We start from the raw sequence: 24,002 nt of genomic DNA on the forward strand, positions 1-24,002 counted from the left end.
CTAAAATGTTAAACACACAGTTGGTAGATGGCTCAGCCATTCCACTCACAGGTATATATTCAAGAGAAATAAAAACGTAATCCACACAAAAGCTCTTATAGGAATGTTCATAACAGCATTATTCAAAATAGCCAAAACGTAGAAAAAACCAAATGTCCATCAACTGCTACAGGCAAATAAAAGGCAGTATATTCATGCAATGGAGTATTATTCAGCCACAAAAGGAATGAAGTAGTGATATATGGTACAGCGTGGATGAACCTCTAAGGCATGGTAAGCGACAGAAGCCAGTCGCAAAAGACCACAAATTGGATTCTATTTATATGAAAGCAGAAAGTAGAGGAGTGGTGGTAGCCTAGGGCGGAGGGGTGAGGTGAGTAGGGAGGAACTGCTAATGGGTAGGGGGTTTCTTTTTAGGAGGATGAAAATGTTCTAAATCTTAGATTGTAGTGGTGGGTAAACAATTTTGAATGCACTGAAACCACTGAATTGTACATGTACACTTTAAATGGGTAACTTTTACAGTATGTGAATTATATAAAACAAGATGTTTTAAAAAGTCACTGACTTCGTCAAGAATTACTGAATAGTGGAGGTGAAAATCAGATTAGAATGGGTTAGTAAGTGGGAGGCAAGGAGGTGTGGCAGTGACTGGAAGGGGATACGGGGACAGGGAAAGTTTGTTGCTGTTTTAGAATGGTGTAGAATCTGTACTAAATGAAATGACCTAGTAAAGAAAGATTGATAGATAATGCAGGAGAGAGGAGAGGACCAAAGGAACTAAGTTCTTGAGAAGGCAAAGAGGGATGGGATCCAATCTATATATGGAAATACTGAGCCCTGCTAGGATGAGGCACATTTCCTTAGTTGGAAAACGAAGGAAGAAAATGGGTACAGATGCAGGTAGGTTTCTAGATTTCTTAGGAAAATAAGGGCGTTCCAATCTAATGGTTTGATTCAACAATAACGTATTGAGACTGTTCCAGGCACTGTTCTAGTGCACAGGATATATAGGCCCCAAAAGAGACAAAGACCCCTGACTTTGGAGCTTACATTTCAGAAAATGGCTTCTCAATGAAGTATGAGGCTAGATCAGTACCGTGTATCCCCGAAAATAACACCTAACCGGGAAATAAGCCCTAGCATGATTTTTCAGGGTGACATCCCCTGAACATAAGCCCTAATGTGTCTTTTGGAGCAACAATTAATATAAGACCTGGTCCTATTTTCAGGGAAACACGGTATTTCTCAAACTCTTGCATGCATCAGAATCACCCGCAGGCTTGTTAAAACTCAGATTGCTGGGTCCCATCCCCGTAGCTTCTGACTCAGTAGGCCTGGAGTAGGGCCCAAGAACGTTCATTTCTAACTGAGTTCCCATATGATGTTCAAGCTGCTTGCTGGTCTGGGGACCACATGTTGAGAACCACTGGGTTAGATCATCAACTGGGTGGTGAGGGGAGAAAGCACATGGGAGAGGAGGGGTGAAGAGAGAGTAGATATGAAATAGTCATAGCAGAAAGCAGTAGGACTGTCAGGGCCGTGCCATTATTGGAACTTGGAGACAATGTTTAAGTGAAACCAGTCTTTCTGGTTGTATGATTTTCTCCATCTGTGTTCATGTGCTGGAACATGGGAAAAGAATAATCTAGTTTATCAAGATTTGGGGTTTTGCAAGGTAAGTACTATAAAGTGAAGAAGAGACATGGCAATTGAGTATCTTTTTAAGGATATGATTACAATGTTCGACCATGGACTGTTGGCTAAGAAAGAACAGACATGAGTTGCAAATCAATGTGGTCTAAATGTAATTAAAGGACTGTAGCGGGAGTACTTGAGCACATAACCTAGAAGGACAGAATGTTCTAGTCTGAGAACAGAATGCTCGTCTGTATGATTTCGGAGCTGGTGCAATTTTTGTGATAACAAGGTTTAGGTGAGGCCAAGAAGTGCGTGATTTAGAAACAGAATGGCAATGTTTACATTCTAAGTCCCTAAGGGGGAAAAAAAATTGGAAAATTCTCTTTATTGTTCATCAGTATTTTTCAAATTGTAGGTTACGACCCATTAGTGGGTAATAAAATCAAGTTATGAATTGTGACCAGCATTTTCTTGAAAAGGAAATAGAGTACCTGAGGTAAGCAAAGTATTCCAGATACATAGATATGTAAGTATATACTGAATCCTGATTATGATGAAAAATTTTTTTTGAAAGCTACTGCCCTTTAATAATTATGAAACAAATTGGTGGCATCCTTTGAAATCCAAATGCTTTATAAACAGTATTATCAGTTCTCCTTTCATGCTAAGTTAACTGAATTTTTCCTTATGAGTCAAAATTTTCCTTCATAGACCTAAACTCCTTATCAACATTGCTTGTCTTTACCTTTCAATCATGCTTTATTTTGATTAACTAGACACATCCAAATATTTTGCCTAAGTGGACTTTTAGTATATAGTTATAACATTTACTTGGTCCTTTTCTTTGTTTTAAAATTTACATTAAAAAATTATCTGAAAAACCTTTATTGTAATTGTTTTCCCCCCGAGTTACAAAATCTTTTGTGTAATTGTTAAACTAGCTGGATCTAGGTTCACCAAAGGTAAGACTATGAAAACTTTAGAGTATAAAGCAAGAACCATCAGTCTCATTAATGTGTCATCTGCAATACATTTTTAGTCACAGTTAATGTAATTTTTTTACTTGTCAGACAGAATGAAAATATTTTCAGTGAAGTAGGGAGGAGGATTAGCTGACTAATAGTTAGATATAAAACATCAAGCTAGACACCTCACCCACATCAGCTATTCCTACATGTCAGAAAGCTATAACACTTTAGCAGAATAAGTTCTGATGGTTTTGACTCTGAATTGAAAGTAATTGTAAAAAAAAGAAAAAATCAGAATTGCAAATATATTTTAAAACAGTCACATCAGAGAGCATTTGATACAACTCAAATAAAAGCTTATCATTAAAGCTTGTCATTATAAAAGAGAATTACCAGGAGTGACAAATATGATGATAACATATAGCAAACTGCTTTTTGTTCATCATTTCTCATTCAATGCTTGAAAAATCCTGATACAGAAGGTTTTAAAGTTAGGCAAATGTATTACATAGCAAATCTCAGAGGAGGCCCAAAACTCATGGCAGTTTGGAAAACGGGGGTTACAAATGTTATTATATTGAGAACATTGCTGAAGTAGAGTGTGATTAGAAACTTTTTCAACTTTTGCAGTGTGTGTCATTTTGGGGACTGGCTCTTTCAAAGTCAAATTAATCTTTCCAGGCCCCTCAAATACAGTCCAAGAATGAGACTTTGCTATTTAAATATAACATATCTGAGGTGCTATTTTCAAGTAATTCACATCCTGAGAACAAAAGGAAATGTGTTTCCATACCAACTTGTTACTTTGTTTTAGGTATCAAAGTACAGACTTTACATATTCCTAGATAGAAATAAAATCCTTGCTAATTTTATGTTTGTCATAAACTATATGCATAAATATGTTTGAACAATGTCAAGATACCATTAATTAGGGGTCCATTTAGTTTTAATTTTTAGTTCTAGTTACATAAACAAAACATTCTATTTCACTAAAGCTATTTATGTTAATGAATACATGAATACATATTTGAATTTCTATGTATATGGACTTTCTCAATGTTATATATTGTAAAGCAAAAATCAGGCTCTATTAAGCTTCACAAACTGAACTCTGTAAACAAAGCACGGGTTTTGCTTTAAGCTAACAATAGATATTCTTCAGACACACAGAAAATACATAAAACTGAGATCCATGAATGTTCTGACTTCCTCCCTGCTGCTCACATTCGTTAGTGTCATCTTTATCCTCAAAACATTTATCTGGGTAGGTCAATCTTGACTCTTCAATTCCATTTCAAAAATAACCACAGCCCAAAACATGCCTAGTAGAAGATTTTTGAATTATTAAAAATACAACTGCATTCTAATGACCTTCAGTATCTGTCAGTATCTACACAAATTATTTTATTTTAAATCAGTCTTTTCCCAAATTAGACATGTAAACAGCCGTACAGTATATCTGGGAGCAGTATTTAAGGATGAAGATGTTCAATCATTGTTATGGATTGAAAGAGTATCCCTCCACCACTTCCCAAATTCATGTGCTAAAATTCTAATCCCCAAAGTGACGGTGTTTGGATTTGGAACCTTTGGAAGGCGATGAGGTCATGAGGGTTGAGCCCTCGTGAATGGAATTAGTGCCCTTATAAAAAAGTGTTCTCGCCCTTTACACCATGTGAGGACATAAGGAGAAGATAGTCATCTATACGCCACAAAGTACACCCTCACTCGTCACCACATCTGCCTGTGCCTGGACCTTAGACATCTCAGCCTCCAGAACTGTGAGAAATAAATTCCTGTTGTTTGTAAGCCTATAAGTCTATGGTAATTTGTTATAGCAGCTCAAAGGGACGAAGACAATCATTATGAGAACTACCCCCATCACAATGAGTGGAGCAGCATAGAGAAGACAAATTTCAATACTGAGCATGTTCATTTCTCATGCGCGAGATGAGCATTGATTTCCGTAGATTTCACAATGGGGCCAAGTCACAGAAGAGCCCCTAGCATTACTATCACCTACAGTGCTTGCAGGAATTATTACTATTATTATATGAGTCTTTGTTACCCATAGATATTTTTAGGTATCTTTTATTCAATTAATTTTCCAATTACAGTTGATATAAAACATCATATTAGTTTCAAGTGTGCAACGTAGTCATTAGACATCTATACACCTTACAAAGTGATCACCCGTTAAGTCTAGTACCCATCTGACACCATTCATAGTTATTACAATATTATTAACTATATTCCCAATGCTGTATTTTACATCCCCGTGATGTTTTATAATTGGTAATTTGTACTTCTTAATCCTTTTTACCTTTTCACCCATCCTTCCAAACCCCTTCCCATCTGGTGAACATCAATCTGTTCTCTGAATCTGTGAGTTTCTGTTTTGTTTGGTGGTTTTTGTTTTTCAGATTTCACATATAAGTGAAGTCAGATGGTATTTGTCTTTCTCTTGACTTATTTCACTTAGCACAATACCCTCTAGTTCCATCCATGGTGTTCCAAATGACAAGATTAAATTCTTTTTTATGATTGAGTAATATTCCATTGTATAAATGTACCACACCTTCTTTACCCATTTGTCTATCAATGGACACTTAGGTTGCTTCCATATCTTGGCTATTGTAAATAATGCTGCAATTAACAAAGGGGTTCCTATATCTTTTTGAATTCGTGTTTTGGATTTCTTTGGATAAATACCCAGAAGTGGAATTGCTGGGTCGTATAGTATATCCATTTTTAGTTTTTTGAGGAAACTCCATACTGTTTTCCGTAGCAGCTGCATCAGTTTGCAGTCTCACCAACAGTGCATAAGACTTCCCTTTTCTCCAAATCCGCGCCAATATGTTATTTGTTGATTTATTGATGATAGCCATTCTGACAGGTGTGAGGTGATATCTCATTGTGGTTTTAATTTGCATTTCCCTGATGATTAATGTTGAGCATCTTTTCATGTCTATTGGCCATCTATATGTCTTCTTGGGAGACATGTCTATTCAGGTCCTCTGCTCATTTTTTAATCAGATTGTTTGCTTGTTTGTTTGGTGTTAAGTTGTATGAGTTCCTAATATATTTTGGATATTAACTTCTTACCAGATGTATCATTGGTGAATATATTCTCCCATTAATAGGTTGTCATTTTGTTTTGTTGATGGTTTCCTTTGCTGTGCAAAAACTTCTTAGTTTGACATAGTCCCATTTGTTTATTTTTTTCTTTTTTATCCCTTGTCCAAGGAAACATATCAAAAAATATATTGCTAAGTGCGATGCCAAAGAGTTTACTGTCTATGTTTTCTTCAAGGAGTTTTATGGCTTCAGGTCTTACATTTGAGTCTTTAATCCATTTTGAGTTTATTCTTGTATATGAAGTAAGAAAGTGGTCTAGTTTCATTATTTTGCATGTATCTGTCCAATTTTCCCAATACCACTTATTGAAGAGACCATTTTTACCCCACTGTATATTTTTGCCTCCTCTGTCATAAATTAATTGACCACATAGATGTGTGTTTATTTCTGGACTCCCTGTTCTGTTCCATTGATCTATCTGTCTGTTTTTATGCTGTTTTGATTACTATAGCCTTGTACTATAGTTTGACTTCAGGTAGTGTGACACCTCCAATTTTGTTCTTTTCCAAGATTGCTTTGGCTGTTTCCTATAGATATTAAAGACTATTGCTTATATACATAGATGTCTCAGTCACTCAGAAATCACTTTAGCTAGTAATTTAAACACTGTGATTTCTCTGTTGCTACAAGAATTTTTTTTAATGATGAAGACAATTAGGGATCATTATTGACTTTGAAGCCTGGACATATATAGTTGCACACTGGGGGAAACCTAAAATTTCTGCCAATTTATCATTTAATTGTTACTCAACGAACTTGTTGAAGACAGGTTATCCAGAAATACAGGGAGTTAGAAAGCTGAGTTCTAATTCTAGTTTTGCATCCTTAGAAAAGATGCTTAAATCTTGGATTTCAGTTTCCTCAACTGGAAAATCAAGAAATTGTAATAAAATAACTCTAAAGTTTCTTCCAGGTCTAAAATTCTAATTCTATAATTCTATTCCAAATATCATTTTGAATTTGAATGATGGAACAAAAGCAGTTTTAAAGTATAAATTAACAAACTTCAGATCCAAACAAATGTTTTCACATAGGCCAGCAGAATGGAAATAAACTCTGTATATTCCTTTTATAATCAATATGGGAATACTCTGCTTTATGCATTAGGTGTATTTTTAGAAGGTGAATGTATATTTATTTTGATAAATGTAATCAATCTTTGCACTGAATCCATTCGTTAGGAAAGAATCCTTCAGATTTTATATAGCTTGTTTTCTTAAAGAGACATGTCTATTAAGCTTCATATTTTTGCCAACTTGTTATGAAATTTTATATTTCAAACAAGAGAGTACTATTTCCTACCTCTTCAAGATTATTTATTTACAAGAGCTTATTATTCTATCTCCGCTCTTTAGGCTGACATGAGTCCAATCCACATTTTCTATTTTTTAAAATTTATTTTTCAATTATAGTTGACATATACATTTTCCACTAGAGAAAAGGCAAGGAGTCAGGTTGTAAATGAATATGAAAGCTGGCTCTCTTTCAGCACTACATATTGCCGTCTCGGTTTATAGAGCAAAAACCATAATAGAGTATTCCAGCATAAAAACACATTTAATTTGCATTCATTTTCAAATATACTGGGTGGATGAGTTCTGTTAGATGGACAGGATAGTATTTTAGTCAGACCTTTTGCCAAGTTGACTTTTGAGTATCTTCCACGTGCATATTAAGGCAAAATACATTTTAAGACTGCAAACTGTTATAAACCAAGCCAGGAAGCATTTTCATCACAATGCCAAACCTACACAAATCACTAAAGACATCATTAGATAAATTAGAGGTTTAAAAGTACATCCTTCCTGACACTGGCAACGTGGGCGTCAGCGCAGCCCCCACAGCTGTGCTGCAGCCGTTTTGGCAAAGCATTGCTAAGGTAATAACAATTCTGAAGGTGGGATGTTTCCATTAGTTAATTTTGAGAGAGGCTCATGCAGAGCAGCCTCATCTCAGCCCACATGTGGGCCGGTGCTATCGGCATGCCCTTGCTAGGGGGACAGCACTTCAATGTTGAATTTCCGATCACCCCCTCTGCTGCTCCCCAAGTTAATCATATGTATTCTAAATCTAGAGTAACACATTAAACCAAGAATAAAGAAGGCAAATTCTCCACCTGACTTATATTCTTTTTCTCAGCGGACTAAACAGAGGACTGCATTTTCCCCTTTAAGCTTTTTTCTTTTTTTCTATAGCAACCTCTAGGAACACCACCTGGAGCCAACGGATCGTGATGCCCACACACCACGGATTCTCTTAGCTTTTCTGAATTAAAACAGTGGTACCTACAAATGACTAGTTCCTACACTTCTGGGCGTGGGGTTCTCACAACACAAATCTCATTCCCTATGGCTGCTGTCAGTGTAACCTTAGCACTCATTTGTTCACACTGGCCAGGTTGACCTTCAAGCAAGACCAACAATATGCTAAGTTTTCTGTGACTAGCAAGCTACATGCTAAACATTTACCAGAGATCAAACTACCACTAGTGCCACAAGACCACAAAAACAAGCGAGCTTTGCAGGTAATTACTATTTTTCTTGTCCTCTTTCCTCCTTGACCAAAAAGAATTAAACAGCACAAGCTTACTGAAACTTGTCAGCATCACCAATGTGACCTTCCTGTTGCCGAATCCTGCAGTCTGTTCTCAGGTCTGACTCACTTGGGAGCATCTGACTGCTGATATTCCTTTTATTACACTTTCTTCTCTAGGCTTCCAGAACATCATACTCTCCTGTTACTCCCAGAGTTCTGTCTTCTCAATCTCCTTTGATGGTTCTTCCTCTTCTCCCTGCCCTTGCAATGCCTCTCACTGTGTTGCAAGTCTTTCCTTTCTGCATAGCCTCTATCAATTTCTAGTATACTATATGAATTTATTATGTTTATTGTTTATTTTATGTCTCCACTCCTCCTCCCACTAGACCACAGATGTTTTTGTCTGCCATGCCCATCGATGGGTCATCGATGCCATGCCCAGGTCAGTGCCTAGCACACAGTGACCAGTACATATCTGCTGAATGAAGAAACTTTTGTCTTTCTGATTTATTAATATGTATGTTTAAGTTACTCCCTAATTCCCTAGAAAGAATGTTAAGAGTAGAAAATCAATACATTTACAAAAGAATATTCCACATAACAATGCTGAGTTCTTACATGAAACTTGGGCTAGTATCAGTAAACAGGTGTTATCCATTGGCAAACAGGAATTATGGTCATATTTACACTTTTATTGTCAACTCAGATAACTGGTTTATATTGAGGCCTCATTTTCATTAGAGACTTTAGTCCCTCTCACTGAGAGATAATGCATTTAAATTTCAAAAGTAAGTATGGCTGTTTAATAGGAACTCTATCTACTTCAACGAATATTTCGAAATGATTGACCAGTCTTAAGCAGGGGCTTTACTAAAATGATGCACAATTATCCTTTGAAACAATTAGAAATAGAACTCTATTTAATGGTTCTAGTAATCCATGTTACTATTACTGAATATTAATTTAAGTCATAACCTGTTTCATAAACATTCTGAATACAATAATATTAAAAGCAAAATTGTATCTTGTTTTCAGGAAAAATGATAAGTGTAGCTACAATCTGAGTTCTTATTACATGCCACCTAATGTACTAAATTCTTTACATTTTTTTTATCTCTTTTCATTCTCACAATGGCACTGTGAAATAGAACGTACCTGAAATTCCAGCCGAAGAAACTGATGATTACAGAAGTTAATAGAGCCACATTTTATTTTTTAAATTAAATTTATTGGGGGTGACATTGGTTAATAAATATCAACTATATGGTGATGGAAGGAGAACTGACTCTGCGTGGTGAACACACAATGGGATTTATAGATGATGTAATACAGAATTGTACAGCTGAAATCTATGTAACTTTACTAACAATTGTCATCCCAATAAACTTTAATTAAAATAAATAAATAAATTTATATAGGTGTCAACTGTACAATTCTATAATACATCATCTGTATATTGCATTGTGTGCTCACCAACAAAGTCAAATTTCCTTCTGTTACCATATATTTGACCCCCTTTAGCCTCTTCTACCAACCTCCCTCCTCCCTTACCCTCTGGTAACTACTAAACTGTTGTCTGTGTCTATGAGTTTTTCTTCGTTTGTTTGTCTTGTTTATTTGTTGCTTTCAGTTTTATATCCCACATATGAGTGAAGTCATGGTTCTCAATTTTTTTCTGTCTGATTTATTTCGCTTAGCACGATAATCTCAAGATCCATCCTATCATTGCAAAGGCTGTATTTCATTTTTTCTTATAACCAAGTAATGTTCCATTGTATATATGCACCACATCTTCTTTATTCAGTCATCGATCAAAGGACACTTTGTTGTTTCCGTATCTTTGGCGACCGTGAATAATGCTGCAATGAACATAAGGGTACAAGTATCTTTAAGGATAAATGTTTTCTGATTTTGGGGGTGGATACCGAGAAGAGGGATTGCCTGGTCATATGGTAATTCTATTCTTAATTTTTTTGAGGCGCCTCCATACTGTTTTCCATAGTGACCACCAATTTACATTCCCACCAACAGTGTATGAGAGTTCCTTTTTATCCACAGGCTCTCCAATACTTGTTATTACTTGTCTGGTTGATAATAGCCATTCTAATAGGTGTGAGGTGGTAACTCATTGTGGTTTTGATTTGCATTTCCCTATCAGCTAGTGAAATTGAGCATCTTTTCATCTATCATTTGGCCATTTGTATGTCTTCTTGGGAGAAGTGTCTGTTCAGGTTCTCTGCCCATTTTTTAATTGGATTGTTTGTTTTTTGTTGTTGAGTTGAACGAGTTCTTTATACATTTTGGATATTAGCCCCTAATCAAAGATGTTGTTTGCAAATATCTTCTCCCATTCGGTTAGTTGCCTCTTTGTTTTGTTGATGGTTTCTTTTGTGTGCAGAAGCTTTTTAGTTTGATATGATCCCATTCATTTATTTTTGCTTTTGCTTCCCTTGCCTTTGAGGTCAAATTCATAAAATCCTCTCTAAACCCAAGGTCCATAAGTTTAGTACATATGCTTTCTTCTTTGCAATTTATTGTTTCAGGTCTTATATTTAGGTTTTTTATCTATTTTGAGTTAATTTTGGTACATGGTGACAGATAGCAGTATAGTTTCATTATTTTGCATGTTTAGATTTTAAACCCAGGTTTGTAAGTTTTGAAAACTATACTGTAAACCTTTAAGAGTATAAAGGCATACCTTGGAGATATTGTGGGTTTGGCTCCCACCAGAATAAAGCAAGAATCACAATAAAGCGAGTCATAATCTTTTTGCTGGTGGAGACGTCTTGCTTTCAATTTGTAAAAAATGCAATACTTGTGAAGCATAATAAACTGAGGAGCAATAACATGAGGTATGCCTATTATAGTTTATCCCAAGAACAGGTGTGGTAATAATTATTCAGATTCTACTGACTGAGAAAACAGAGATACAAGATAATTTGCTAAATTAACCAAAAACATAGTGCTATTGGAAACATGTTATCGGAATTTTGGGTCCTTACTTTAGTTTTTACATGAACATCTTATGTATGTGTTCATTTATTTTAAAAAATATATGTTCACCACCCAGAGTCAGTTCTCCTTCCATCACCATATATTTGACCCCCTTTACCTTCTTCTACCATCCCTCTACCCCCTTACCCTATGGTAACCACTAAACTGTTGTCTGTGTCTGAGTTTTTGTTTCTTTATTTGTTTATCTTGTTCCTTTGTTACCTTCAGATTTATATCCCACATATAAGTGAACTCATACCGTTCTCAACTTTTTCTGTCTGACTTATTTCACTTAGCATAATAATCTCAAGATCCATCCATGTTGTCACAAATGGCAGTATTTCATCTTTTCTTATGGCAGAATAGTATTCCATTGTGTATATACATCACATCTTCTTTATCATGGTGTCAGTCTCTTTAATTTTATCAATTCTGGTGGGTATATTGTGATTTAATTTGCTATCAAATCCTTTTTTTAGAGTTGAGATAATATAATAAGCAATAGTAATATAATAATATATAATAAACATAATAATTTCTTTCAGATATTAAGTAGTCCTGATAACAGTATCAGATTGCTTCTAATATGAAGAGTAAATTCTTCCATACTTACAGCCTTTTTAAAAATTTCTGGTTGTATGTGCCAGACAAAGCAATTCTACTTCAAAAATCAGACATGTTATTAAGTGACAATCTTTTATTACACCTACATTAATGGACATGGTCATACAAGTTTGGTATTTCCAAGTACACAGAAAAACAAGTCACACTTGTTTAACTAAGTAAAATCTGATAACTCTGATAATATCTTGATATTCAATACCCTAATAATCTTGGGTTTAAAGCAGAAATATCCACTAATGTCATGAATGGATTCTAAAGTGATAGAAAAGATAATAGAGGATACCATTTCATACAAATAAATTGTTTCAGGTGGTCACATCAAGGGAAAATATGACCTAAACAAGGAAAATATTTAATAATGGCACTTGGCAACAGCAATCCATGTCAAGAAATGTTATAGAATTACAAGTATATATAATACTATTAAACTAGTAAATTCATTATCAGAGGACTGTGGATATAGTAAAGGAAAATTTACTGAGGGTAAGTGAAATTAAAAAGTGTGTATACCTAAAACTGGTTCCACCAAAAAGAGATACTATTTTCATCACTGTAGCCTTACAAAGATAGCATGCTTTTATATGACTTTATAGTAAAATATGGCTTTCTTTGTTTTTTAAAACAAATACAGTGTTTCTTTAAAAATCTTTTAAAATGCTTTCTACAAAGTTATATTCATGGTAAGTCAATGGAAGATGCCCCAATACACCTTTAGGAATTTTCACTTTTAGTTCCTTTAGCACAGCAAGTGCTACATAATAACTTAAAAACAAACAAACAAACCTTGGGCCAAATTTTACCTAGCTGAAGAATCAGTATCAGTATTAGTATGTGTTATGGGCTGACCTGTGTTCTGTCAAAATTCGTATGTTGAAGTAACTTCTAATATCTTACAATTTGACTGAACTTTAAGATAGGGTGTTTAAACAGGCAATTAAGTTAAAATGAGATCATTAGGGTGGGCCTAATCCAATATGATTTATGCCTTTATAAGAAGAGGAAAGCTGGACACATACAGGCACAGAGGGAACACCGTGTGAAGACACAGGGAGAAGAAAGCCATCCACAAGCCAAGGAGAAAGGTCTCTGTAGAAACTAACCCTGCTAACACCTTGATCTTGGACTTCTAGCCTGTAGAACTGTGAGAAATAAATTTCTGTTGATACTTTTGTTACAGTAGCTCTAGAAAAATAATACGGTATAATACTAATGGTGTAGGTAGGGTACTTTCATATTAAAATCTGGTATTTACTTTACTTTTTTTTTTTTTTTTCAGTTCCAGACTAACTTCTTTAAGACCCTGGACTTCGCTAATTCCTAGGACTCAAAAGAGTAAGTCTTTTCATCATACTGTACTTCAATTCATACATTCATGAAGCGTGGAATTATGGTATTCCTGTCTAGAGTCTATATATCTGTATTCTACACTTTAACCTTAGCTGTTTACCATCAAACTATAAAATAATCTTTCAAAGTATAACCTTGATAAATGATACATGTGAGAGACTTCTAAAGATAGAAAAGTATTACTCAGTGTTAAACTAAGAATTAATTTGAGGTGACACTCTTACAGTAACAAAGGCACCTGATGTATCTATTTTGGGAAACTGAGAATGGTGGAAAAACTGCAATTCAAACACTTCACCAAGGACTCCATTACTTAACTATTTTTATAAAGGTAGCTACAGGAGGCCGAAAGACTGAAAATGCCATAAGCTAGTTTAAAAGTCAGTAAGTAATTTATCTCTACAGTATAAAAATGGATACATTTAAAAGCAAAGCTATTTATCAGAAGTCCATACAATTCTGATAAATCTAGATCAGGTTTAAAAAACTAAATTGTAACTTAAGACATTAAAATGAAAGCACAAATCATTTAATCTATGACAATGAAAGCAAGAATTTACAGTGGGGTAAATACAGTCTATTTAATAAATGGTGCTGGGAAAACTGGACTGACACATGCAAAAAAACTGAAGCTGGACCACCTCCTTACACCATATACAAGAATAAATTCAAAATGGATTAAAGACTTAAATGTAGGACCCGAAACCATAAATCTCTTAGAAGAAAATATAGGGAGTAAATTTGCAGACATTTCCCTAAGTAATATTTTTACTGATGTATCCCCTCAGGTAAGGGAAGTAAAAGAAAAAATAAACATATGGGATTACATCAAACTAAAAAGTTTTTTCACAGCAAAGGAAACCACCAATAAAACAAAAAGGCAACCTACTGAATGGGAGAAGATATTTATCAATAATACATCTGATAAGGGGTTAATATACAAAATTTATAAAACACTCATTCAACGCAACACCAAAAAAACAAACAACCCAATTGAAAACTGGGCAGAGGACAAAAAGAGACATTCTTTTTTGCCAACAGACATATAAACAGACAGATGGCCAAGACATGAAAAAATGCTCAACCTCACTAATTATTAGAGAAATGCATATAAAAACCACAATGAGCTACCACCTCACTCCTCTCAGAATGGCTATCATCAATAAATCAACAAAATTGACCCAGCAATTCCACTCTTAGGTATCTATCCAGAGAAATCCAAGACACTAATTTGAAAAAATATATATGCACCCTATGTTTATTGCAATGCTATTCACAAAACCAAGACTTGGAAACAACTGAAATGCCCATCGGTGGATGACTGGATTAAGAAACTGTAAGTACAATTATACAATGGCGTATTGCTCGGCTATAAAGAAGAATGAAATCTTACCATTTGCCACAATATGGATGGACCTACAGAACATTATGCTAAGTGAAATAAGTCGGAGAAAGACAAATACCATATGATCTCACTTATATGTGGAATCTAAAGAACTGAATAAATGAGCAAAGTAAACAGTCTGAGAGATATAGAGAAAAACTGATGGTTGCTAGATGGGAGGGGAGTGGGAGGAAGGGTGAGGGGTGGGGACTAGAAAGCACAAATTGGTAACTACAATATTGCCTCGGGGATATGAAAGACAGTTTGGGGAATATAATCAATTATGTTGTAAAGATTTTGTGGGGTGTCAGATGGGCACGTCTTATTAGGGAGACCACTTCATGGACGGTGTAGATGCCTGATCACTGCACTGTACACCTGAAGCTGAATAATACTGTATGTCAACTATAATGTAATATATATATAGTCACGGGATATGGAGTACAGCATAGGGAATCAAGTCAATGGAATTGTAATAGATATACACGATGTCAGAGGGGCGATAGATTTGGGGAGGGGGTTATCACTTTGTGAGGGGTGTAAATGTCTAACTATTACATTGTTTTGTACACCTGAAATGAATTTTAAAAAAAAAGAAACAAAGCACAGAGTCTCTGATTCAATGTTAGTCAATGTTTCTAAAATCAAGTTTTATTTTTCATCTTACAATTTAAGTATTAGGTTGGTGCAAAAGTAATTGCAGTTTTTGCAATGATTTTTAACCTTTTAAAATGCAATTACTTTTGCATCATCCTAATAACTTGTTTTTAAGTACACATTTATTTTATACATTTGAATTTATAACATGTACATATTATAAAGTCAATTCTGTTTGAAAATGAGATTGTTTTAATTAACTTAAACACTTTAAATCTGAAGTTGTAGGTACTATTACAATCTTATATCAGCATGGAGATCTTGCTTTTTTCCTCTACTTTGTTTTTGTTATGTTTTAATTAAGACAATCCATTTCCACAAATCCCATGTAAATGGCAACAGTTTTTTAAAAATCGGCTTCTCCTAAAATCTCAAGCTACTGATTAATTACATAGAAATGGCAAAGTTTATTAGGAGATAAAAGGAAACACAAAAAATAATCTGGCAGCACAATTAATTGGTTGTGGGCTCTAAGGCTATTACATTAATATTTGTGTTTCTTTATTATAATTTTTAAATAACATATATAAAAACATATATATAATATATAAGCATACATGTAATTCAGCCTTTCATACATGTATCACAGCCTCTCATCTCCATTAAGCTCTGTTTGTCCCATAAACGGATCCAAATTCACATCCCTCCTGCCCAACCTCCCCAACCCAACCCTTCCCCTGTGCTCTCTGGAACTCAAGGTCTGTCATCAGCAAACCTCCTGTATTCAGCCTCTTCCCTGATCATCCCATTCCTTTCACCTTCTTACATTAACCAATACTTGACTCCCTTGAAAAGATATTGTTTTCCTCGGAGCCCTCTCAGGAGTGTCAGTTTTCTCTTTCATCCCTTAAATCATCTGGCTTTGAGGTAGGTTAGGTATCTTCCTTGTTCCTCATGGCCACCTACCTTCTTCCTAAAAACCCTTTGAAACTTACACTATCAGGCTATTTCATTCACTACTCACGACCATTAGCATCTTCAGCAAACCTTCACGTCCTCTTACTTGAATATTTTAGCAGCAAACCTACTGTCTCTTTCTACCACAACTCTTAAAAACTGCGTGGTTTCAGTGTCTACACAGATGATCTTTCTAACGCTCAGACATCTCAGGTCCTCCACTGCAACTCAGTCCCACGATCCTCCTCCAGGCCATGTCACTACTAATAACTAAATAACCTTCAAAGCATCCATTTCAGGGATCTTACACTCCACCTACCAGCTCCTATCTTTCCAACTCACTCCCCATAGAACATGAACTTCACCAATTTTAACTCTCAGGACCTTTAATACATTTTCCCTACAATCTTCACTACTTTCCTTCCCTGTTCCACCATTACAAACACTCTTTTGCATAAACTCTCAAATCTGTTATCCCCTGCCAAACTCACTTTGTAAAATCCTGGTTAACTCCAACTCTCTCCTTACTCCAGCCATCACCCAAACAGCTGAGTGTGACCGAAGTGAAATTCAACATACTGACGTGTCATCCTTGAATTTATGACCTCGAACTTTAAGAGTGCCCTTCGTATTGCTTAACAACTTACACAATTTTTTCTTAATCAAAGAACTCTCTCCTCCTTCCTGCTCCTAATTCTCATTGAGAAAACAGAAATGATTAGAAGTCACATAAGCTCCCATCACCAAACTTTGTGCACCTGTACCCAGGAACTCTGTCCTTTTTCCTATTACAGTGGTAAAAGTGTCCACGCTCCTAATGCTGTCTCTCCCACTTGTATCTACTAGATTCCATCCACTATGAACAACCAAAAATATCACTCCTGCAATTGTCTTCTCTCTCACATTATCAATTTTCACTCTATAAGTCATTTCCAATAATACAAAGTATCTCCAATGTTAAAATACAAGTTTGTCGACCAACATTTCACTTCCCCAGCCAAAATCTCATTTCTCTGCTGCCCATTACAACCAAATTTGAAAGAGTAATCTGTATTTGCTTTCTCTGCTTTCTCTATTCCTATCGTCTGTAAAAATTTTCCTTTTACTGTAGTAAAATACACATAACATTTACAATCTTAACCATTTTAAGTGTACAGTTCAGTGGTATTAAATACATTAATAATGTTTTGCAACCATCACCAACATCCATCTCCAGAACTCTTCTCACCTGTAGAACTCAAACTCTATATTCATCAAATAATAACTCCCACCATCGCCAAGCCCTTGGCAACCACCATTCTACTTTCTTACTTTCTATCTCGATGATTTTGACTACTTTAAGTACCTCATATAAATGAAATCATACAATATTTGTCTTTTTGTGACTGACTTATCTCACGTAACATAATGTCCTCAAGTTTCCTCTGTGTGGTAGCATGTGTCAGAATTTCATTCCTTTTTAAGGCTGAACAGTATTCCATTGTATGTATATACCACATTTTGCTTCTTCATTCATTTGTCGATGGACACTTGATTTCCACATTTTAACCATTACGAAAAATGCTACGAACATGGAAGTACAAATACCTCTTTGAGACCTTGCTTTCAATTCTTTGGGGTATATACCCAGAAGTGGAATTGTGGTTCATATGGTGATTTTATGTTTAATTTTGGGGGGAACTGCCATACTGTTATCCACAGCAGCTGTACCATTTTATATCGCTATGAACAGTGCACAAGGGTTCCAATTTCTCCATTTCCTCACCAACGTTTGTTATTTTCTACTTTATTTTTGATAGTAGACATCCTAGTGAGTGTGAGGTGGTACCTCATTGTAGTTTTGATTTGTATTTCCCTAATGATTAGTGATGTTGAGAATTTCTTCATGTGCTCATTGGCCATTTGTATATTTTCTTTGAAGAAATGTCTATTCAACTCCCTTGCTCATTTTTGAATTCAGTTTTTCAGTTGAGTTTCAGGATTTCTCTCTATATTCTGGATATTAATCCCTTATCACATATATGATTTATAAATATTTTCTTCCATTCTGTGGGCTGCCTTCTTACTCTGTTGATAGTGTATTCTGATGCAAATTTAAAAATTTTTTCATCATGTTCAATTGTCTATTTTTTCTTTTGCTGCCTGTGCCTTTGGTGTCATATCCAAAAAAATCACTGTAAAGTTCAATGTCATGAAGCTTTTGCCCTAGGTTTTCTTTTATGAGTTTTACTGTTTTAGGTCTTCAATTTAAGTCTTTGATCCATTTTGAGTAAACTTTTGTGTATGGTGTTAGGTAAGCATCTAACTTCATTCTTTTATATGTGTATATCCAGTTTTCCCCGCACCATTTGTTGAACAGACTGTCCTTTGCCTATTGAATGGTCTTGGCACACTGTTAAAAATAATTTGACCATATATTTGAGGGTTTACTTCTGCGTCTCTATTCTAGTCCATTGGTCTATGTCTATCTTTATGCCAGTACCACACTGTTTTGATTACAATAGCATTATAGTATGTTATTGAATTAGGAATTGTGAGTCCTCTGGTATTGTTCTTCTTTTTCAAGACTGTTTTTACTATTTTGGGTCTTTTGAGATTCCCTATGAATTTTATAATAGGTTTTTCTATTTCTGCAAAAAAAAATCACCGAAATTTTCATAGGGATTGCATTGAATCTGTATTTTGCTTTGGGTAGTATTGACATCTTAATAATATTATGTATTCCAATTCATGAACATGGGATGTCTTCCCATTAATATGTCTTCTTTAATTTCTTTTAGCAATTTTTTGTAGTTCATTGTACAAGTCTTTCACCTCCTTAGTTAAGGTAATTCCTAAGCATTTTATTCTTTTTTATGCTATTGTAAATGGAACTGTTTTTGTGATTTCCTTTTCAGATTGTTCATTGTTCATGTATGAAAATACAGCTGATTTTTGCATTTTGATTTTGTATCCTGCTACTTTACAGAATTCATTTATTAGTTCTAACAGGTGTGTGTGTGTGTGTGTGTGTGTGTGTGTGTGTGTGTGTGTAATCCTTAGGGTTTTCTACATTTAAGCTCATACCATCTGCAAACAGATCATTTTACTTCTTCGTTTCCAATTTGTATGCTTTTTTGTTTTGTTTTGTTTTTGCCTAATTGCTCTGACTAGAATGTCTAGTACTATGTTGAAAAGAAGTGGTGACAGTGCACAGTACAGGTAACCCCCATATAACACGGCATTTCTATAACACAGTTTCACTCTAACACCGTTCAAGAATTGAGGAAAACCCTCGTACAACACAGCATCCTAGAACTCGGTTTCACTGTACCACGGTTTGAGAATCAGGGAAATCCCCGAACAACACGGAGCATAATAAGAGCTTTTAAGAGCAAAAGATATCTCATTCAAAATTAGGGAAATCCCCGAACAACACAGAATGTAATAAAAGCTTAGTAGTGATGACAAAAAAAACATTATCTAATACATATTAATATGTTATACTTTTGGTGAAAATTGCTTTAATAAAGACATTTCTCTTAATTATAAAAATATAATAGTATGTTTTTTTAATTTTTGGAACCGAACCCCCTTTTTTGTACTAGTTCTTTGTTTTGTATAACACGGATTCACATAACATGGCATTTTTTAGGAACCTAACAACTGTGTTATACGGGGGTTACCTGTACTATGTTGACTAGAAGTGGTGATAGCTCTGCCCTTATTTATGGCTCAGTTAGAATGCTTGGGGTCTTAAAGATACCAACATCCCAGTTTATTTAAATAACATTTAGACCTTATAACTGCAGCTCATAAAAACAATGTCCTTTCTGTATTTTTTCTAGATTTAGATTTTGGGTTCAAAAAGCAAAGATCATGAGTCTTTAAAAGTATCTGAATAAATGTTTCTTATTCAGTTTTTTAAAACCCTTCATTTTTAAAGCATATGTTGTTTGTAAAAAAAAAAAGCTATTTTAGGGAATTTATAGTAGGTAAAAAGCACATCACTAAAAATCATAAATTAAACATTATAAATCAGAATGAGGTAGTACAGCATTAAATCTAGCCTTACATGAAAGAGGATTTTCTTCTACTTGACACAAATTCCAGTCTAAGTAATCTCTACCTGAGAAAGGAATATGCCCTTAGGAATTCTACCAGTTAAATAGTTCACTTCTGAAGGAACTATTTTTAAATAAGCCTTAAACATGCTCCAAACCCCCAATACAGTTGGCAGCTTCAGAAAAACTTAATTACCCTATTATTTAACCATCCGAAGAAACCAATCCAGTGACTACCATGGCACTTATTACCTGCTGTGAGCACAGTCAAGTGGATTCCCCACTGTTAAATTCACAAAATAAACTTAGGGAAGGAAAAAAGAAAAGAAATAGGAATGCTGATGGGGAAGTAACAAAATATAGCAACTAGGGACAAAATGAGAATCGCAACTTGGTTTTTGATACTGAGAAAGATTTGAGAAACTGTTTTCATAAATTATATGAAAAGTATCTAGGACAATGCATTTGCTCATATGGTAAAATAAAATTCAGACTAAGGATAATTTGCTACAATTTTCTTTAAGTACTACTCCTTAGGTACCAGAGAATAAAATTACAATTGGACTTTGAAATGAACTGGTAGGGTCAGTAAGCGAAAACTGGAAAAATTAAAAAAAAAAAAAAAAAGGAAAAAGATAGGTAGTGAAACATTTTTCTTTTTCGCAGAGGAACCATAATGGTGCAAAGTATGTATTATTCTCATGAGAAAAAGTAATTGGCAGTAGACACTTTGGCAGGGTTCAAAACCGTTTTACTTTACTACTATAGCTTCCCTTCTAAAGTCACTATAAAATTTGTTCTGTGCTACTTAAGTTAAAAGAAGAGTAGTGGTAGCAAGCTGAGTAAATCTGATTGCAGAGAGCTATTTTCTATTTTTAAATGGTTTTTGGAAAGATGTCTCCTTAATAGAAATGCTGAATTATAACCTTAACCAACACCTCTAGGCATCACCTTAACAAAAACTGTCATAGAAGTAAATGGACTGGAAGAAACAGGAGACTATGCTATATTAATAAGTGCTATAATCCTCTATCTAGGAAAACAAACATAAACAAATAGACAACAATAGCAACAATTACAATAAAAATAAACTCTAGGTCTGACATGAAAAAAAAATCTCACGCATCAGGTGTACTCTTTAATTTCCAGTGAATACAGACAGTTCTTACAATTACTGAAGAAATCTGTTAACTGGAAAATTAGTGGTCTATAGTATCAAATGTTTGTATGGTTCTTTACAAAATGTCTACACATACATTATCTTGGTTATGCCTTGTCAAACCCTGTGAGGTAGGTACAATAGGTATTAAAACGTAAAATCATAGAATTGGAAGGAACTATAGAAGTCATTTAGTCAACCTTCACTTTGCAGGTAAGAATTCTCTCTATAGTATCACTAACATCTGATTAAATTAATTAGCTTCAGTTATACTTTGTTTAATGACAGAATTATCAAAGGCTTATGAAGAATGAGCAAGGCTTAACTGAGTATTTTCTCAAACAGGAACAGGAAAACAAGGCAATAGAAAATTCTACCTCTATCAGCTATTTTCTGTTTACTGAGAATTTATTATGAGCCAGGCACTGTCTTTATGTACATGATCTCATTTAATCCTTACAGCAACCTATAAGAAGCAGTTAATAGCTGCTTAGTTGGCATATTTTGCTTGAAACTATTTTTTCCCAGACTAAATGGAGCAGCTCTGAGAATGTATGTTGAATAGTAGGCCTAGCTAAAGATAAAATATGGTTATACCCATTTTATAGATATGAAAAATGAGTTAAGTGAATTAGTCATATTTAGTAAGTAATGGGGCAGGACCTAGGATATAGATCTTTAATCTACTGATCTAATATGAATGCCATTCCACATTGCAAAGTAAGAAAACTACAATGCATTTCAATAAAGACAAACATTTTTAAAGTCCCTTAAGTTTGCAACAAAACTAAAACTATTTGGGATATAATAATAGGATTTAATACAGCCAACTCCAAGTTGAATGAGAGTTATAAAGATGTGAAGTTCGGGGCTATAACAAATTAACAAGTTACTGACGATATGTGATTCAATATAATCTATGGTCACTGCAACTACTGCAATGATATACTTGAGCATTACTACAAAAACAGGCACAAAGCCCACCTCTCTCTCTCTCTCTCTCTCTCTCTCTCTCTCCCTCCCCCCCCACACACATACATACACACACCACCACAAAATGACAACAATCTTTGATGCTACCTAAGTAGTAAATAATTGTGGAAGATAAGGAGAAATGTCAAAAATCTATATTTAAATTAATTTTGCCACAGATTATGTATACTTTTTAGTGAGTACAGTCTATGGGAAATCATAAAGTGGACAAAGCTTTGTCAAAAATCAGATCTTGTTCACATGTTATCTCTGTATTAAAATCTGTTCAATTCATCACATCATATCAACATGACTTATCACTGGTAATATTAACCTTGATCATTTGGTTAAGATAGTGTTTGCCAGGTTTCTCTAAACTCTTTAATTTTGAAGTGAGTCAGCCCTCAAAGTGGGGATGGGGTTAACTCCACCTCCCAGAAAAGGGAACTTCATTTCTATGATTTCTCCTCAAAAACCTATAACCCCATTTGGAAAACATTATCAGATAAACCTAAATTGAAGAACATTCTATAAAACACCTGCTCAGAGCTCCTGAAGACTGTCAAGGTCATAGGAAACAAGGAAAGACTGAGCAACTGTCATAGACCAGAAGAGACTAAGGAGACATGATGATTAAACGCAATATGGTATCCTGGATTGGATCCTAGAACAGAAAAAGAACATTTTGGAAAAAGTAAGAAATCCAAATCAAGTCTGGAGTTTAGTGAATAGTAAATGTAGCAATGCTGGTTTCTTACTTTTGTCAAAGTTACCACGATAATGTAAGATGTTAACATTAGAGGAAACTGGGTAAGAGGTAGATGGGAATATTATCTTAGCAGCTTCCTGTAAATCTAACATTATTCAAAACAAAAGTTTATTTTTTAAAAATCTGCTCAAGGCTACATGCTTATAAACTCGTGCATTACCTTGCTGACCGTGGCCTACAAGTCTCCTCTCGCCTCAATGCCCCCCACCAATACTGGCTTCTTTGTTATTCCGCAAATATACCCATCGTGACTTCAGGCCTTTTGTACTAGGGATCATTTCCTCCCTGGAACGATCTTTCTTCAGATATTTATACGGCTCACACACCTCATTTCCTTCAAGTCTCTGTCAAATGTAACATTATTGAAGAGGATTTTGTCACCCACTCTGTATAAAAAAATAAAAACAGCTCCTTACCACCTTTCTTATTATTTATTTCTGAATATATTGTCTGTCTGCCCCTGTCCTCCACAGGGAAGAGTCGGTTTTGCTAACTGCGTTATCTCCAGCACCTAGTATATGGTAGGCACGCAGTAAGTAGTTATTGAATGAATGGATTACTTCATATTAATAACAGATTTTAAAAATTCTTCAGGGATATCTGCATCTTAACAAGAACAAAACCTTAACGCAAAGAACAAACCTCTCGTGGTGTAACTTTACACATCACTATTAACCAGTAGAAGTATATGTAACTACAACAGAACAGCTTTCCAATCGCTCCTTGACACCATGTAGATTAATGCTTATTTCATCTGGTCTTATGGCCCACTCCATGCTTTAGTAAGGCCCACACTATTCTGAAGTACACACAAAGGTGATTAAAGGCTATCCCCTATTCCTGTGTCACATAGAATGAAATTAGAGGGAAGAAA

The 24,002-nt window shown here is 34.9% G+C and overlaps 2 protein-coding genes across 9 annotated transcripts in view; one reads left to right on the plus strand and one right to left on the minus strand.

Annotated features, from left to right (window-relative positions):
- TRIM37 (tripartite motif containing 37) overlaps positions 1 to 24,002 on the plus strand; it is a 162,281-nt gene that overhangs the window by 112,016 nt on the left and 26,263 nt on the right. For 3 of the 8 annotated variants that reach the window (XM_074319741.2, XM_088802115.1, XM_019736345.3), the window contains 3 exons: positions 8,145 to 8,271; positions 8,669 to 8,724; positions 13,177 to 13,232. In XM_074319741.2, the coding sequence (XP_074175842.1) occupies positions 8,145 to 8,271; positions 8,669 to 8,724; positions 13,177 to 13,232 (239 nt within the window). Of the gene's footprint in view, positions 1 to 8,144; positions 8,272 to 8,668; positions 8,725 to 13,176; positions 13,233 to 14,447; positions 14,498 to 24,002 lie in introns of those variants that run through there. The other 5 variants (XM_074319745.2, XM_074319743.2, XM_074319740.2 and 2 more) reach the window with 4 other exon arrangements.
- The window catches only part of PPM1E (protein phosphatase, Mg2+/Mn2+ dependent 1E), a 125,309-nt gene that overhangs the window by 24,648 nt on the left and 76,659 nt on the right, over positions 1 to 24,002 (minus strand). The gene's annotated exons all lie outside the window — the stretch shown is intronic.

Source organism: Rhinolophus sinicus, chromosome 12 (genome assembly GCF_057876585.1).
Source record: "Rhinolophus sinicus isolate RSI-liver-muscle chromosome 12, RSI-T2T, whole genome shotgun sequence".
Classification (NCBI taxonomy): Eukaryota; Metazoa; Chordata; class Mammalia; order Chiroptera; family Rhinolophidae; genus Rhinolophus; species Rhinolophus sinicus.